Source organism: Leguminivora glycinivorella, chromosome 14 (assembly GCF_023078275.1).
Source record: "Leguminivora glycinivorella isolate SPB_JAAS2020 chromosome 14, LegGlyc_1.1, whole genome shotgun sequence".
Lineage (NCBI taxonomy): Eukaryota > Metazoa > Arthropoda > Insecta > Lepidoptera > Tortricidae > Leguminivora > Leguminivora glycinivorella.
In genome coordinates, this window is record NC_062984.1 from 18,073,021 (window position 1) to 18,092,976 (window position 19,956).

Below are 19,956 nucleotides of genomic sequence, written 5' to 3' on the forward strand. Positions count from 1 at the left end.
GATTATTTTGACTTGTTTTTGGATGTTATTGTTTGGCTAAAAGTGTTCCTCTAAGTCCTCTTGTACAAAAAAGTTATACATATTCCAGAGTAACAAAAGGTTTTAAATTAAAAACTAATCAATTGTTTTTAGGACCCAGGAAGACGAGTATAAATATGTAGTTCGGAAAACTTGAAACAGGATTTCAAATGTGTTGTTAAATACTTAGGCGAGTTTGTATAGATTATCATTTATCACATTCAATCGTTCAGAACTCGAGGCAAATAATATTGCTAATATATTTTCGATATCGCCATAAATATATCCATTTAAGTGTAAGATAGTGTAACTTAAAATAAAATAACAGTATCATTAAGTCATAATCGTCTAAGAAAAACCTTTCATTACCTTATCCAAGATATGATAAACGAGTAATTAAATCTTGAGAAAACAGCATGAAAATTATACGCTCACGAAATCTTCGATAAATTCAATTAAGAACACAAAAGCCGTGTAAAAAGTCGTTTATGGGCCATTGTGGTTTTATCTCGACGGCTTGTGATGAGAAAAACAATAAAAATTTAATTATGAGATGTTATAGAAATTGTTCCTTGAGTTTCTACCGGCTTTTACGTGGTGTCAGAGCTAAATAATATACTTATACAGTAGTGTATCTCTTAATAAAATGATTCAGGGAACGCTCGATATATATCACTTATATCAACTACGCAACAATATCGACTACCTATCGACACGGTCTTCACATATGAAATTTGAGAGCTAGACAAAACAGCTCCAAATACTAACTAGGTGATAAATATCGTCACGCCATGTGTCAAGCGACGCCGAGGTCAGCCGGCCTAGCCAAAATGACAATCTTTGACGCTAGACACCGATCGACACGCAGTCTGGGTCTGTCGCGCCAATACAGAAAGCACTATAGAGATCTTAGATATCTACGAAAACGATATTTGGCTAGGTATCCAGGTTATCCGTATCCACTACCCAGGTTATACGTACCCAGGTAAAGTGGCGCGACGATGATGGACGTAGCCCGACAAGTCCGGCAACGGCGGCAACATGGCTATACAAGGCGAACATGTTAATTGCATAAGTGGTGTTGCTTATGTCCATGGGCGGCGATGACTGCTTACCATCGTACCAGGCGGATCGTCTGCTCGTTTGCTGCCTATTTCATTAAAAAAAAATGCCATAATTTATGTCGCCCACTCCGAAGTCACATTCAGACCTGCAATCTGCATGCAATGTAAAGACCGATGTATTTGTCTGGCTTGGACTAGTCAAGATAAAGATAAAGATAAAGAGATATTTATTTGCGAAAATGTAGTGTTTACCATAGGTGGACAGAATTAATAATGTGCGTACATTTTGCTTGAAGAAGCATGCAAAATATTCTTATAAGCTAGGTACTAAATCTAAACATTATATACAAAAGTATGTTATACAAGCCTAGTCTACACATATTAGACATTATTAATTCAATTATTCATATTAAAATTCTGATTATTGTTAATTCATATATGAAATTCATATTATTATTAAAATCCTATTATTATTATTCATTCATTCATTTACAGATGCCAAATATTCGTCTATTCTATAAAAACATTTTTCTAAACAAAATTTATACAATTTACATTTAAATTCGGGCATGTCAGAGTTCCTTATATCTAGGGGTAGATGATTAAATATTTTAATTGTCATGCATAGTATGTTATTTGAAAAAAAAGCTGTCTTAGAGTGATAGGGATAACATAAATCAGAGCCGTGTCTAGATTGATAAATTGTGGTTGATGCCTTATTTTTGAATGAATTTATGTTCAATTTGACAAGATGACAAGTATCTCGAAGTTCAATATTCAACTGTTGAATGTAAATCTGAAAATGATCGGAGATAGATTACTGTATTCTCTCCTTAAATTGTGTAGATATGCTTGTTGGGCGAGCTCTTCAAACTTTTTTACAAGTTTGTTAAGGTTCCGTAACAGGTGCAAACTAGAGGTATATCTACATTTTGATGCAAGTGCGGAAAGCATGTATTAACTTTCAAATGACGTTTTCTTACCTTTATGTGCCTTTATTAAGTTTTCCACGTATTTTATAGCAAAAGTTTTAGTTTTTAAATAGGTATTTAGGTTTTTGTCTGTCAATCTGAATTAGGTATGTATACACCGTGTTTTTTTCCGTTAAATTCGACACGTTGCTAGGTTCATTATCAGGAACCAGCCTGTATGTAACTTTTAGTTAAATTCGCAAAAAAAAAAAATATTTTTATTTTCATACATAATCCATACTAATATTATAAATGGGAAAGTGTGTGTGTCTGTTTGTTTGTCCGTCTTTCACGGCAAAACGGGGCGATGAGTTGACGTGATTTTTTAAGTGGAGATAGTTGAAGGGATTAAGAGTGACATAGGCTACTTTTTGTCTCTTTCTAACGCGGGCGAAGCCGCGGGCAAAAGCTAGTAATTAATAAATGAATTTATTAGTGTGAGAGACCCTTAGAATAACATTCATGTTAGTGGCAAGTGATTGACGGAACATGTCAAAACAAATAACATTAGGAATTGGTAAAGGCTGTCCTCACGTGTTCAGTAATTATCTTAATTTTTTTAATCGATAACCGTAAGAGTTAAGACGCTAGTTTCTTAGGGAAATTAATTGTATTTGATCTAAAGAACCTTCCCTTAAAGTTAAAGGAATTCAATAAAAACAGGGTGTATTTATCCCCAAAATAACTTTAAGTGCTTAATTACATTAATTACAAGATTGTCATGGCAAGCTATTAAAACAAATCTAATAATATGTAAGTTAAGTAGGTAAATATAATATTATTTATATCAGTCCCAATTTTTTTCTATGACTTAGTCCAATGAAATCAAGTCCTTAGTGTTCTTTACATATTCCGCACCTTTTTTGGTCTCATACGTTTGGCCTAAAGGTTGACTGGTAGAGAATGGCATGTAGCATTAAGTCCGCCTTTTGTAATTGGACATTTTTACTGTGCAATGAAGTTTAAAAAAATAAATAATTTATGCTTCTAGATTATATACGCTGAGAAAATATAAATTAAATAAATAAATATTGGGAACACCTTACACAGATCAACTTAGCCCCAAACTAAGCAAAGCTTGTAACTATTGGTGCTAAGCGACGATACATGTACATACTTAAATAGATAAATACATACTTATATACATAGAAAACATCAATGCCTCAGGAACAAATCGTCACTACTTTGAAAAAATCTCGTATCTCACGCTGCTCCGCAAAGTTAAAACGCAGTAAGTCTGTATGCATTCCATACATACTTACTACAATTTTCTTTTCCTTGACAGACGAAGATACAAGTTTTTTTCAAAGTAGTGACGAAATAAATATCTGTGCTCATCACACAAATAAATGCCCTTACCGGGATTCGAACCCAGGACCGCGGCTTAGCAGGCAGGGTCACTACCGACTGAGCCAGAGCGGTCGTCAATATATTTGATTTCATTTTCCATATCAGAGCGGCGCACTCACAGCAGCGCTCATTCTTTACCCGAAAGGAAAACCTATTAGGGTTTTGAATATAAATCATTAAAACACTTTTCCATTAGATACAGTCAGCAACTCAAGTAGCTCAGAAAAAGAAATACTAATATAATAAGCGCTTATTCTTTGCACGATAAACCTCAGTATAGCCCGGTTAGAACGCTTCAATCAACGTGTGTTGCTAACTGTATCGTGTCTTTAGTCGGCACACGTATCTGGGTTTGTATGGACGATTTGTATGAATCACGTATTGTTTGTAAGTGGTCTATTGTATTGGTAAGGCCTGTATTGGCGTAATTATCATCTGTGTAGCCATTAAAACTGTACCTAGTACTATAAATGTGTAAGTATATCTAAGTAGGTATGTTCATAATAATATCAACAAGGACAGAATGGAAAAAACCACAAAATTTAAATTTTGAAAAAAGAAACCCTGACACAGTGGACCGATTTTCATGAAACATGGCTAAGAACACTCCCGACTAACTCAGCTTTCAAACAAAAAAAACTAAATCTAAATCGGTTCATCCGTTCGGGAGCTACAATGCCACAGACAAACACACACAGAGACAGACAGACAGACAGACAGACAAACAGACAGACAGACACGTCAAACTTATAACACCCCGTACAAAAATAATTGATTTGTTTATAATTTGGATGTTTAGATTATTGCAATCTGATAAGAAACCTTAATTCAAAGGTTTATTATTTTTTGCTTTTTAGTTTCTCCGTGTTTTGTAACGCGCTTATTTTTGAAGGCGGTTTTATTTATTGTTAAAAAGTTTATTAATTAACAACGGGGTGTTATACGTTTCACGTATCTGTCTATCTGTTTATCTTTCTCTCTGTCTGTCTGTGTGTGTGTCTGTCTGTGGAATCGTAGCTCCCGAACGGATGAACCAATTTTGATTTAGTTTTTTTTCTTTGAAAGCTGAATTAATCTGGAGTGTTCTTAGCCATGTTTCATGAAAATCGGTCCACTATGCCGACATAGTAACCCCCGAGGGATTTTTCAATTTTTTTTATTTTTTAACCCCCGACGCAAAAACGAAGGGGTGTTATAAGTTTGACGTGTCTGTCTGTCTGTCCGTCTGTCTGTCTGTCTGTCTGTCTGTCTGTCTGTCTGTTTGTCTGTCTGTGTGTGTGTCTGTCTGTGGCATCGTAGCTCCCGAACGGATGAACCGATTTCGATTTAGTTTTTTTTTATTTGAAAGCTGTGTTAGTCGGGAGTGTTCTTAGCCATGTTTCATGAAAATCGGTCCACCAGGTCGCGGTCGGGGGTTTTTTCAAAATTTTAATTTTGTGGTTAGGTTATTTATTTTTGTGGTTAGGTTATTTATTTTTGTGGTTAGGTTATTTATTTTTGTGGTTAGGTTATTTATTTTTGTGGTTAGGTTATGTAGAATGCGTGTGGGTTTATAGTGCTCTCATTTACTTGTACCCAAGATAATTCACTGTTTATTAACCCCCGACGCAATAAAAACGACGGGGTGTTATAAGTTTGACGTGTCTGTCTGTCTGTCTGTCTGTTTGTCTGTCTGTGTGTGTGTCTGTCTGTGGCATCGTAGCTCCCGAACGGATGAACCGATTTCGATTTAGTTTTTTTTTATTTGAAAGCTGTGTTAGTCGGGAGTGTTCTTAGCCATGTTTCATGAAAATCGGTCTACTATGTCGCGGTCGGGGGTTTTTTCAAAATTTTAATTTTTATTACACATTTTTGCCTAAAAGCCAGCCTTTCTCACATTTTTGAATATCCTCTTCTTATTGTTCACGAAAGATAAAGTCAAGCGTCTTTTGCCCTATTGTCCTTAAATGTCGCCGAAATACTTCCCTTCCTTTTGTTTCTTTCTATACAGGGTGTTTAATTAGGAACATGCAATAATTTACAGGTTCAGAGGTTAAATATGTCGTCACCAAGGCTCGGAACCGGTTTGTTTTTTACCGGTTAAAACCGGTTTTTTTTTTCAATTTTACTCCTAACTTTCTAAATAACGCGAAAGTTATGAGAACTTTATTTTAACCGAAATAAACCGGTTTATTCGACGAGCGGCAAGACGCACCGGCGCCGCATAAATACCTACGTTCACGCATCGACTTTTATGTATGTATGTATGTATAAACTCTTTATTGTACAAAACACAAAACACAAATATGACACAGGATAGACAGTACAAAGGCGAACTTATCCCTGTAAGGGATTTCTTCCAGCTAACCTTTGAGTAGGTGAAATGTGATGAAGAATGGTAGACAAATATAGCACTTAGTACAACAGTTTATAGGGAAGCCCATAAAAATATAAAAGAGACTAAAACAAAAATAATAAAATAAAATTGGAATAAAAGGTACATCAAATATAAAGAATATATAATAATATATATAGTAAATAAATATATATTTATATATAGTATCTATAACTAAACTAGTTAAAAACAACAAACTTTTTAGTTTGGTTAGAACAGTATTACCTATCATAATGCGAAATAAACCGGTTAATCGAACGAAACCTTTATGAAAGCGTTCCCCTAAAAACCGGTTTAAAAATAGTGGTTTTTCGAGCGAAAACGAAACTTAAAGGTTTTGCCGCAAGTACATGATAACGGTTTGAAAATTTAACCGGTATCCGAGCCCTGGGGGCTGATTTGTGAGTCTCATTGTCACTAAAATACCGGTTGAAAACGGTGAATTGCCTATTATTTTCAGTGACAATTTTCTGAATTCGAACGCGTGAGACTCAAAAATCGGCCCCCTGGGGCCCGTTTCTCGAAAGGTACAAGCCTTGTATTACAAGTGTGTTTCCATGACAACCCATACGATTTGACAGTTCGCGCACTTGTAATACAAGGCTTGTACCTTTCGAGAAACGGGCCCCTGGTCGTCACTACGTACTATGCAAAAACCTCCTATCTCACACTGCCACTCAAAGTTGAAACGTAACCACTCTATTTTTTTTATACCACGTCGGTGGCAAACAGGTACACGGCCCGCCTGGAAAGCGGTCACCGTAACCTATGGACGCCTGCAACTCGAGGGGTGTCACATGCGCGTTGCCGACCCATTAGAAACTTGTACACTCCTTTTTTGAAGAACCCCATACTGTAGTTCATCGGGAATACCTCGGCAGGGAGCTCATTCCATAGCCGGAGCGTTCGTGGGAGGAAATTCCTCTGAAACCGCACTAATTATTAATTATTATGCATAATATATTATGCATCTCATTCATTGTAACCATTGAACTACTATGTACTACGTACTAGAAATGACAACTCGAACATATTCTGTGCGCCGACCGGCAGCGGCGGCAGCGCGAGGCGCATGCGCGTGAAGCGAACCGTGTCATAGAGTAAGACTTGACCACCTAGACGTGACACTTTTAGTGTAGACCTTTGTTTTATACTTTGTGTGTGAAATACTAAGTAGTTTACTTTTAGCACTATTATACATTGTGTTATATTTAATTTCTACTCAGTGAAATAAAAATAAGTAATTGTTTTTTTCATATTCATTTTAATTTCCTTTGAATAAAATTAGTTTTGTAAGTTTCTGTCGCTCAGAATAATAATCGCGCCATTCACCTTGTTTTACCTCCCTTAAACACCGGTTGCATTAAATTCTATAATACTATTTCAGTTTTGGTGCCACTATTTTTCGTCAATAATGAGAATTACCTATAATTCAGAAATTATTCAAAATCATGCTTATTGTATAATATTATCGACTAAAATTCGTATTAGAACCGTGTAATATTCAAAACTATAAATTGAAATAAATATTTTTATATTATATATTGAAAACAGAATATGATCACAATTATTATACCTTATTACCTACATGTCATGTCTGTGCGATTCATCTATGATTCCAGTTGTCAAAATGGCGGCCATAGCATCGCGTTTAAGGAGCCCGTCCCTTCATAATAATAATTAGTTAAATTAAGTTAGATCAAAATAGCTTGTCTACTAACCGATGAAATGTGACACCGTCACTTTTATTAGATTTTATCGTATGGCTTCAACAGTATCTTATAGCACAGGAAGGCATTTTTTCATTTTATTTGTGTGCAGTCAGAGACAACCTCCTCCCACCACGCGCAGAGACTGACTGAGGCAACATAAGTCCACTGGACTTAAATATGTTCGTGGCGCAAACTTTTTGTTCGCCGTGTCCTCTCTAGTACATTATACCTCAATGATTGTAACTACATTTGTCATTGACAGAAGAAAGATATGAGTTTTTATCAAAGTAGGTACCTAGTTACGTTACATAGTTATGTGAAAGTCGCTCATTTTCTAAAACACTTTTACCCAAAAATTTATATTCATACGTAAAATGAAGCTTTTTACGTCAAAAATGTGACAGTTACGAAGAAAACATACCTATAAAATTTTATATCATACTCTATACAGTTACACTAATATAACTACACCTTTATTTGCTTTATGTGCAAAGCAATCTGCAGCATTGCCCAATAACTATTTATTACATTTGTTAGAATACATTAGATAAATACACTCATTATCCTCAATAGTTGACTTGTTCTCAAGCTTATATATTTCGTCCATATTTCCCGATATGTCGCAGGGAACCAAAGAATAATGGGACACAAAACATCAACAACTACCGGGCATTTGCCTTAATTCATTAATTTTACACCACAAAAATACTGCAGCGATAAACTCTAAAACCGAAGAATATAGTCCAAAATTACTTGCAGTTACAGCCCATACCAAGTTCGCGCAAGCTAACTTTTGTGTGTATAAAGGGGTTGTCATAGAAACTTAAATGTACTGCGCGCGCATAACTCACACAAACGCGAACCAAACGCTCCCCTTGTTGTGCGAGGAAGATAAAAGATTACGTACAGTCAACTACAAACGCTACTACTATCAATTAAATGACACATTTCAATAAACCATTCTATTTTCAAAAATAACACTACTTTATTTTTGTTAAAATCCTGGCCGAAAATAACGCATTCCATTTACGAATTCCAATTTCAAACGCTATTCGGAACACCGCGTTCCGTTTCAGCCGTTTATGTTATCGAATGTACGCTCCCCCGTCCCTGTCTAACATTACTCATTCACTCTAATACATTACACGTGTTTATGTGTGCGTGCTTTATACCACAGATTCTGCGCGATGGACCCCAGTATTCTCGCAGCCATGGACAAAGAGGCACTGAAAAAGCAGATCGAAAACATGAAATACCAAGCCTCCATGGAGCGCTGGCCGTTATCGAAAAGCATTGCTGCGTGAGTAGAACATTCCATTCTTAATTTAAAAAATCGAACGCGTGACGTCATATGTGAGTGTAAAAATTAGGGCGACGCTTCGCCCGGGAGTGCCCTGTGAATTGTGCATACAAATATGGTGCTTTTTTCAACGTTACATGGGATTATAATCGCATGAGATGGGTAGGCGTCTGCCATGCCAGGCAGCTTTTTGTGGTTTTTACTGTCGCATGAAAACAAGAGAGGGTTTTTTCTGTGGAAATTATTCGCGATTGTTTTTAAGGTTATGTTGCTAAGGTGGAGGTGCCTGTTGCAATTTCTATAGTATGTTTAAACACATTTTCTTTCAGTGAAGTTCTTATCTGTGATTTCCTTATTTAAATTCATTAAACGTAACTGATATTTCATGCCAAATTTCATGATACCAATAGGTACCACTGAAGTAAACAATTTTTTTTCGTCATGCTTCTTATCACTAAAACTTTAAAAAAAATATGTGAAAATTCTTAAATATTTAAGAACTTTATGCAATTTTGACTTACCCAAATTAACCTGATAACATGCAGAACATTTTTGGTGTCATAATCAGTGTTTCTTTATAATATTTATCCATCTAAATAACATTTTTGTTACTGACTATTTTCTGGTTTACCTTTGTGGAACATGAAATAATTAAATCCGCTACCTCTTGTATCTTTAATATTTCAGTCTTAAAGAGATATTTTTTATAATTATTGTAGAAAGTTCCTTTAATAAGAAATTAAAATATGTACACATTATGTGCTTTAAAAACACTGACACACAAAATGTCTCAAATACGAATTATTTACTCATAATATAGCTTCTTAATTTACATCTTCATTATTGTAAAATGTCTTAGGCCATAGGTAAGATACGTTTTTCCTCGATGGGTTCAATATCTATTTGTAAAACACATGTTTTTACATAATAAGCTATATTTGTCCTATAGAATGATAATTACACGTAATATAACTACCTCTATATGGTGTATATTATAAGTACATAATTATGTACTATAAGTAATATAAGTATCGTACATAATATACCATACTCACGAGTTAATTTAAAACACTTCGGTCAAATCTTAATAATTATATCAAGGCATTTTTTTTTCAAAGTTGTCCACCCCACTTTTTTTGTAAAATGGGTATTTTTTACGCGATTCAGACTCAGAATCGCGAGGTCTTTCGATCCTGATAGGAGAAAAAAAATGTCTCAAGATTTCCATATATTTTTCAAACCTTCCATTCCATTACCGCCATACAAAATGTATGAAAAAATGGTAACGGAATGGGAAAAAACCTTGAAACACTTTTTTTCTCCTACTAGGATTGAAAGAGCTCGCGATTCTGAGTGGAAACTGGAAACCACATAAAAAAATCCAAATCCAAAAAAGTGGGGTGGACAACTTTTAAAAAAATGGCCCATCAATATGACCACTCGTTGCAAACTTCCTACTTTTGACACTTGTATGGTAATGTACTAAATCATATGTCATCTATACCGATTATATCATCTATTCCCCATCATAAATTTTCCGCCAACCATTCCCACCATAAGTACTGGCGCCCAAGATAGCCCATTTCTTAAGCTGTCCAAATAATAATAAAAATACATTATTTTTCAGTAGGAGACGGTGCTTTTTATCCGCACTAGTGTGCGAAATGGTTCATTTCTAGTCAGGTCGAAACTTTAGAGGGCCATCTGTACTGAAAAACGTTGTTTGATACACGTAGGCCATTTTTTTTAAGTTGTCCACCCCAATTTTTGTGCAACATGGGTATTTTTTGCGCTATTCATACTCAGAATCGCGGGCTCTTTCGATCCTGATAGGAAAAAAAATGTCCCAAGATTTCCATACTTTTTTCAAACTTCCATTCCAATGGTAACGGAATGGGAAAAACCTTGGGCCACTTTTTTTCTCCTGTTAGGACTGAAAGAGGTTGCGATTCTGAGTGAAAACCACATAAAAATTTCCAAATCCAAAAAAAGTGGGGGACAACTTTGAAAAAAAAAAAATGGCCCACGTGCGAAAGGGAAATTCGAAACTCGTATCGATTTAAAACACTCCCTTCACTCGATTTAATTTATCGTCAGTCATAATGTATCTACGTAATATTGTAAGTGTGAATAAGCTTAAATTGTGTCCATCCATGTTCCTTTGCACCATAAAAAAACTGCATGTTTATACATACATATTACAAATGACAAAAATAAATAAGAAAAATAACAATGGGCCATCTTAGGCGCCGGTACTTTACAAAATGTTGGTTCATGTTTTTAGGGTTCCGTACCAAAAAGGTACAAAAGGAATCCTTCTGGTGCGACTCTGTCCGTCTGTCTTTCACGTTTCTAAATATCTGTAGAACTACTTATGCTATCGATTTGACGTTTTCAATTATTGTCAACGTAGTTAACATCTTCAAATTGAAGGTATTAGTTGATAATTCTGAGTAAAATGAGGGCTCATTTTCAAAGACAATAGCTTAAAGACGTGACTCTAATGTTTTGAAGACATGACATAACACTAAATTTGAAAAAGGCTCTAGATTGTTGACTATCCCCATCATAAATTTACCGCCAAACATTTCGCACATAACGTAATATTAGTCATATCTTACGTTTTGTGCCATCACAAAATATTGTGCCCCACTTACTTTATTTTATAGGTCATGGTTCATTCCCCTGTGCTTGAAGGCAGATGTTATGCTAATATTCGCATGAATGTTATTTGTTTTTGGGGAATATGTTCCTTGGTATATGTTATGACTCATGGCATATTGTTTTTTATGTAATTGGAGAGCATATGCAATAAAGAACCAAAACTTATTATGTTCTGCAAATGTCTCAGTTACATATATTATACAAAATTAAATGTTTGAAGTTTCTAGCAGCTACTTGAATTTACAGTTTGCATAATGGATCAGACTATGTGATAAAAGAATCTGCCATTCTCGATACCTATGTAATGAAATATGTTCAAGGTCAATACGGATAAGTGTGTCTTTAGGCGAAATGTGTCTGCCTTTCACATTTGGCCATTTTTAACCCCCGACGCAAAATCGAAGGGGTGTTATAAGTTTGACTTGTCTGTCTATCCGTCTGTCTGTCTGTCTGTCTGTCTGTATGTCTGTCTGTCTGTTTGTCTGTCTGTCTGTGTGTGTGTCTGTCTGTGGCATCGTAGCTCCCGAACGGATGAAATTATTTAGATTTAGTTTTTTTTTGTCTGAAAGCTGAGTTAGTCGGGAGTGTTCTTAGCCATGTTTCATGAAAATCGGTCTACTAAGTCGCAGTCGAGGGTTTTTTCAAAATTTTAATTTTGTGGTTAGGTTAGGTTATACTAATTGCTAGTCACGATTAGTAGTAAACGTATTGAATTCTAAACTAAACACTGAGCATTAGTTAAACAGGCCAAATGTGGAGGCCAGACATACTTCTCCTTATGACACACGTATCCGTATTGACCTTATACATAGAACACGATATTTTATTTTAATTTATTTTTTATTTTATTTAAACTTACTTACTATACTTGAAAGCAATTTGAGATACGATTTTTTTCCTAAATTATCCAAAATCTGGTGAATAAAATTTAAATTCAGTTTATTTTCATTAAACAAACTATGCATTTAATACCATACAAAACAGTTATGGGGCTTCGAATATGAAATCTTCAGGTTTTGGATAATTTAGGAAAAAAAATTGTATCTCCAGAACCGTGGCTCCTAGGACCATCATCATCATCATCATCATATCAGCCCTTTATCGCCCACTGCTGAGCATAGGCCTCTCTTCTAGTACGCCACTTGTCCCGGTTCTGAGCTAGTCTCATCCAGTTGTGACCCGCAATTTTCCGGATGTCGTCCACCAATGATGAATGAATGAAATGTCATCACAAACTTCCCAAAAATGTGTGTCAAGTCATGTGTCCAACACCCTGAATACCTTAAGAAAACGGAAAATTTAACCAAACTCCAACCCAACCTTAAAAATCAATTAAGTTAAGTCAAGTACACACTGAGTGGAGTGCGCACGTTAACAAACCACTGCCTTCGACCCTCGTTCATTGAACACGCTGCCTTATATACTTACCCTCGTTCAGTTTATATTGTGTAAGTTTGTGAACACCTTGAATTTTCGCGCAATAGATAGGCAAGGAGAGCGAGTTATGAATCTTGCCTTTAAAGCAAGAAAAACATCTAACAGTAACAAATCAAATTCAGATGAAAGATATTTCATACTTGTCATTGAAATGTAAATTTTACCAGCTAACTCGAGTAAAATAACCTAAAATTTACATCAAACCACTCTTGTGTAAATAGGAAAAGAGAAAAGATCTTAAGGTTCAAGTCAACGTAGCGTAGCCCATACACATTATTATAATGGTCCTCAAAACCGTGACGCAGTGTTACGGACATCTTGGAACATATTTAACAATTGTTTTTTTTTAGAATGTTGTCGATCTTCCTTCCTATATGGTGAAGTACAACAGACATTTCTGGACATCTTTTTAGGGTTCCGTGCCAAAAAGGTACAAAAGGAACCCTTATGGTGCCGCTCTGTCCGTCTGGCTGTCTGTCTGCCACATTATTTAAAGGTATTGAGAATGCCATCCATTCTACATTGAATGAGCCCAAAATACCAGGTTTTGTCAGAATTACTTTTTTTTTGGAAACGCCCGTTTACCATTAACTCATTAAACACCCCTGTTAGCAATCTCTCTGCCTTGCGCCCTCGTTCGCTGAACTTTGTTGTATACCCTTATTAACTTTTATACCTCATTTTCCTTCCTTGTATTAATTTGGCCTTGATTTTGAGGATGGGTTTATGCAATACGTCACCATTAAAATGAGGGTTTTTATTAAGACCTACTTATTCTCTATTAACTATGTAGCCTCAGTGTTAACTTTGAAGTAAACCTGTGCCCATTGAGAAAATTTTTAAAACTGTTTTTATACTAGCTATGTAGTTTTAGGAAAATTAGGCTTGATTTCACGAATTAATAAGACTATGTTGATTATTTGATTATTGACACACAATCGAATAATGAAAACAACGGCAGTATTAAACTGCCAATTACTGATAAAATACCAGATGAATAGTCTGCACTTAACATAATATTTAAAGTCAAAAGTAGTGAAACACTAATAAGTATTTGTTTTATTACATAAACGTTAAATAAAATTAAATGAAACATACTACGATAACACACTAATTTATAAACACTATAAAATCCCAGCTTATAATGTACGCACAGTAAACTAAATATCCTTCCAGAAAAACAGTGTTTTGCTTTTCAAACGTCATCCTGCAACTTTCTTATCCAACTTTAACCAGACTGTGGGACTACCATCAATCACTAATTCACTACCCATCAATATCTATAGAACAAAAGAGCCTAAAGTACTTTATTCCCCACGGCGCTTAAGACTTTTTAACCAAGCGTATCAAACTCGTTATACGAAACAGCTTAAGTGCATACATTTTGTGCGACGCTTATGCCTTTTAGTAATCACAGTAGTGTCTCTTGGGGGAAATACTGAAAGACCCCTAAAGTTCACGGGGTTCGAACACGTACACTCAATTTTATTGACATACATTGTGTTATAGTGTTACCGTGAAATATTTGTATTACTTTTGTATAAATATACGCGTATTATAACTTATAATTTATAAGTTGGCTTTTCGGTTATTAGACAGACCCGATTTTGCGTTTAATTTAATGTACAGTCGACCAAAAATGTGGTTTACCACCCTACGGGTGAGGTTCGTTTAAACGTCATGAGACAACAAGGTCGATTTCCGCTTGCAATAATATTATGTCAGTGACAATCGCTCTGTCTATATAATGATGTTTACGTCATGCCGTGTGTCAAGTCAACCTTAGCGATCGTTAGAGCTCACATGTAGAAACTTTTGTAAAAACTGGTAGACCACTTTCTTGGCCGACTGTACCTAATGATATGAAAAAATATAGAATCAGAGCCATATTATAAATACCTAATAGTAAATACGAAGATAAGTATTTTTTAGATTTTTCCACAAAAATCTTATTAAAGTTTTGATAAACGACAAAGTTTTGCTCTGCACTCGAAGCATGGTCGCGCGATAGACGATAAAATATCAGGCCGTCGCTATCGCACTTACAAATAGTGCGATAGGGACGGCCTGCTATTTTATCGTCTATCGCGCGACCATGCTTCCCGTGCTGATCTTTCATTGTCAAAAGCATCTTTTTGACCGGATTTTTTTTAAATTCCAGCACAGTCGAGGTCAATATTAAACCCTACCGCATAAGCAATAATGCGGCTTGTACATAAGTTACATAACGTAATATATTTTTGTCAGTTTGTCCGCATCTATGTTTAGTAGCTTGACAGTATCTTTGAACAAAATTATGCTCGTATAAGAGCTATAATTACCTACTTACATCCATACTTATATTATAAATGGGAAAGTGTGTGTGTCTGTTTGTTTGTCCGTCCGTCTTTTACGGCAAAATGGAGCTACGAATTGACGTGATTTTTTGGTGGAGATAGTTGAAGGGATGGAGAGTGACATAGGCTACTTTTTGTCTCTTTCTAACGCGAGCGAAGCCGCGGGTAAAAGCTAGTAGTCCATAAATCCCAATCCAAAATTGATCTTTAACTTTTTCACGTGTAAGCCGTCAATGAGCTTAACAAAAGACCTAATGATCTCGTTAAATTTACTGAGCTCGCTTTAACATTACATTTTACCTGTTATAAATTCTGAATGCGTAATAAAATTTATCGTAATCTGAGATTTTTATACGTGTCGAGAATGTCAAGATAAAAAAGTAGTAATTGAGTACCTATTTCTGGAGGACCATAAAAATAAGTATTTGGTATATAAGTAACATGTTACGTTGCATCTTCACTATGAAATTAGTTGCATGACACTAATTTCACCAAAAAATCGCGCAGGGCACGAAACTCATTTACATTCATGAAATTAATGCATGCATTACGAAAGTATTAAATTACACGTGAAAATGATGGTAAAACTAATGTCGCAAAATTAATTTCATGCCACTAATTTCATAATGTAATTCCGGCTTTAGGGTTTTGATAATTATGACCTTGCAGATTTCACGCTGATTAGAGGGCCTAGCAAATGTGACATTTATGAAGTAATCTCTTTCTACGGGTATCCCCAAAACTATCGACGTAGAATTGTCTTTCGGCGACCAAAAATCGATCGATAATTAATGACATAATTTTAATAATTAATGACATATTATAATGTATGTTATTGATGAACTAAATATCGGAAGGAAGTCACTAGTGTCACTTCGTTCGTGCCAGAAAAATATCTGGGTATAATCATTATTGATAGCAATATTGATAGGGTTACTGTAAAACTTTGCTGCAAATTGGCAAACTATTGTCATTTTATATGCGCATCTGACTCCAAAGTTTGCTAATCCATGTATAAATAACCTCTCATACAATTATGATATTTATGATACACTCTGGGTCGAAAGATTAACTAATTCTAGGTCAGTACGTTGATCGATTGGGTATTTTATCGTCGTGAATCCCCTTTTACAAGTTGCATCAAGATAATAAAGCATAGGGATTATCCTATCAGACGATTACTCATCGGAATAAAAGCAGGATTGTTGGTTTACTTTAGTATGTTTGTGTTATTGGGGAAGAGGAAATCCGGAGGATTTAATCAGTGTGTTATCAATGTTATTATTGATCATAGCTACACATTAAAATACGATATTGATAGAGTATGTTCGGAAAGCGAAGAGCCGTGAAATGTATGGGGTCCAATAGGTTCTCCTACATTCCACGACACTTCTTATTCGGAAGAGACTCTAAATGTCTTTCAAGTAATATTTAACAGAAATGATGATAGTAAATCGTTTATTTTAGAACTAGTTATCGATCTAAAGGTTGTAAGTAATAACTAATAATATTTTTAATTAACTACCGCTAAAGTACCGCTTCTAAAGTTTTTCCGTGTCACAAGTGACATTTCTTACAGGAAATAAATACATTGGGAAAGTGTGTGTGTCTGTTTGTTTGTCCGTCTTTCACGGCAAAACGGAGCGATTGACGTGATTTTTTAAGTGGAGATAGTTGAAGGGTAGGAGAGTGACATAGTCTACTTTTCGTCTCTTTCTAACGCGAGCGAAGCCGCGGGAAAAAGCTAGTATTACATAATTTTGGACCCGAACCAAATCTGGATCTAATATTTCACGAGCAAGTTTTCCTAAAGCTGACTAGACACTAAGTGTACGGTTGCCCTTATGTTACCACTATTTTTATATTATACCTATTTCCTTAAATACGAGTCTGTTTTATTTGTTTTGCATTATCTGCTGAAACTCAGACGATGTCGGACCAGGAAACTAATTATAATGTTTGTTGTTTTTCCTTACGGTCTATTTTGCTTGTAGAGGAATAACATTTTTTTTTTCTACAAGCAAAATAGACCGTAAGGAAAAACAATTTTAGAAACAAACAATCTTATGTTTCAGTAGACCTATGCTGTATAGTTTTTTTAAATCATATTTCATAAGTGAATATCGCGTGAAAATTAGTTAAGTGTCATTTAAGTTTATATGAACGAACATACAAACAAACATACACACAATGTTTTATACAAGGTATGTATATGTATATACTGATAGTGATAAAGCCTGTCAAAAACAAAAGTCAAAGATACATTTCCATGAAATATCGCGGAAATTATTTTCCTTATCTAGGAAAAGCAGGCGTGACGGGCGCTTGTCGGAAACGCCCTACAACGACAAATATCACGTTTGGCCCAGAATTAAGATGTCAACGAGGTCCAAGTGGACCGAAATAAATGGGCCTTTCAACTCCGAGCTCGTTGTCAAGGGAAACTTTGATGTTTAGGGTTTATAAATAAATATTATGCAGGATTTTTTCCAAACAAGTAAACTTCAATATTAGTTTAAGGCGTTTTTGCGCAATAAAATATGTATAAGTAATCAGATTTTTTCTCTTGCTTTGAGCGAATTAGCGACCAAAAGTGTCGATTTCAATAAAGCGAATTTTAAAAAGAAGTCATTATTTTAGGAGATTTTTGATGAATATGAGATACAATTAACATTACGTTAAACGTCTATAGAAGAAATCATTCCTTTATCTAGGAACAGCAGGCGTGACGGGCGCTTATCGGAAACGCCCTACAACAACAAACATCACGTTTGGCCCAGAATTAAGATGTCAACAAAGTCCCAGTGGACCGAAATAAATGGGCCTTTAGAACTCCGAGCTCGTTGTCAAGGGAAACTTTGATGTTTAGGGTTTATAAATAAATATTATGCAGGATTTTTTCCAAACAAGTAAACTTCAATATTAGTTTAAGGCGTTTTTGCGCAATAAAATATGTATAAGTAATCAGATTTTTTCTCTTGCTTTGAGCGAATTAGCGACCAAAAGTGTCGATTTCAATAAAGCGAATTTTAAAAAGAAGTCATTATTTTAGGAGATTTTTGATGAATATGAGATACAATTAACATTACGTTAAACGTCTATAGAAGAAATCATTCCTTTATCTAGGAACAGCAGGCGTGACGGGCGCTTATCGGAAACGCCCTACAACAACAAACATCACGTTTGGCCCAGAATTAAGATGTCAACAAAGTCCCAGTGGACCGAAATAAATGGGCCTTTAGAACTCCGAGCTCGTTGTCAAGGGAAACTTTGATGTTTAGGGTTTATAAATAAATATTATGCAGGATTTTTTCCAAACAAGTAAACTTCAATATTAGTTTAAGGCGTTTTTGCGCAATAAAATATGTATAAGTAATCAGAATTTTTCTCTTACCCTGAGCAAATTAGCGACCAAAAGTGTCAATTTCAATACAGCGAATTTTAAAAAGAAGTCATGCTTTCAGGAGCCTTTGATAAATACGAGTAAAATCATGAGGTATAATAAACGCAATGTTATTAAACGTCTAGATAGAAGAAATAATTCCACTAAGAAAAGCAGGCTTGTCGGAAACACCCTACAACGACAAATATCACGTTTGGGCCCAGAGTTAAGATGTCAACAAGGTCCCAGTGGGCCGAAATAAATGGGCCTTTAGAACTTCGAGCTCGTTGTCAAGGGAAACTTTGATGTTTGGTCTAAATAAACACGTATTTTTAGGTATAAATAAATAAATAAATAAATATCGGGGACACCTTATACAGATCAACTTAGCCCCAAACTAAGCAAAGCTTGTACTATGGGTGCTAAGCGACGATATACATACTTAAATAGATAAATACATACTTATACAGGGTGACATCGGGGTCGTGTAGCACCAAACTAAAACAAGACTTTCTACTTAATTAGGAATGCAACGCTGCAGATTAGAGTGCCTAAATCAATAAATTTTCCGCTAGTACAAAAAAAAATACAACATAATTTTCTACTTTAGTATCATGGTCACCCTACGCACTTAACAAGACAACCATCTAGGAAAGAACGAAGTGGTAGATTACCTACGATTTATAAAAAGTGATCTTTTACTTTGAAACACTGATCTTTTAGTTTACGTTTAGTATTAAAATCAATTAGAAAGTACGAAAATATTTAAATGATTTATTAAAATAATAACAATCACCGGGACACTACACAAGTGTTTAAATAAAAAACAATCACCGGTCAGAAACATTACAACACGTAGCTTAAACATACTTCAGGAGCTGTTCGAAGTGTGATTTCAGCCTGTATAAGTGTATACATAGAAAACATCCATGACTCAGGAACAAATATCTGTGTTCATCACACAAATAAATGCCCTAGAAGCTGCAGAGTTAACTAGTTAAGTAACCAGCATTTGTCACCATATCTGTCACGTTCTAACAAATATGTAAGTGCGAAAGTGACATATGATATGACAAGTGCCAAACACGACCATGATATGGCCACTGCAGTTTGTGAGGGGTCACTTCATACTACATCTTTTTTTTTGTAGTAGAATAGTTACAACTTTATAGTCAACTTATTTGAAAATACTTAGTCTGCACCTGCAGGTTAAATTGCGTTACGTACATAATATTCATAGACGTCTTATACAGCGTGTGCTTATATTCCATATGGGCTAATATCTAATAAACGATTAGTATTATCGGACCTAAAAAACCTAACTACATGTCTTTTTAATAGATTAGAT

The 19,956-nt window shown here is 35.2% G+C and overlaps 1 protein-coding gene across 3 annotated transcripts in view; it reads left to right on the plus strand.

Moving 5' to 3' along the window:
• Window positions 1-19,956, plus strand: part of LOC125233083 (guanine nucleotide-binding protein subunit gamma-e) — a 105,597-nt gene that overhangs the window by 44,529 nt on the left and 41,112 nt on the right. For all 3 annotated transcript variants that reach the window (XM_048138945.1, XM_048138944.1, XM_048138943.1), the window contains exon 3: window positions 8,667-8,789. In XM_048138945.1, coding sequence (XP_047994902.1) covers window positions 8,677-8,789 — 113 coding nt within the window. In that variant the 5' untranslated portion in view covers window positions 8,667-8,676. The remainder of the gene's footprint in view (window positions 1-8,666; window positions 8,790-19,956) is intronic.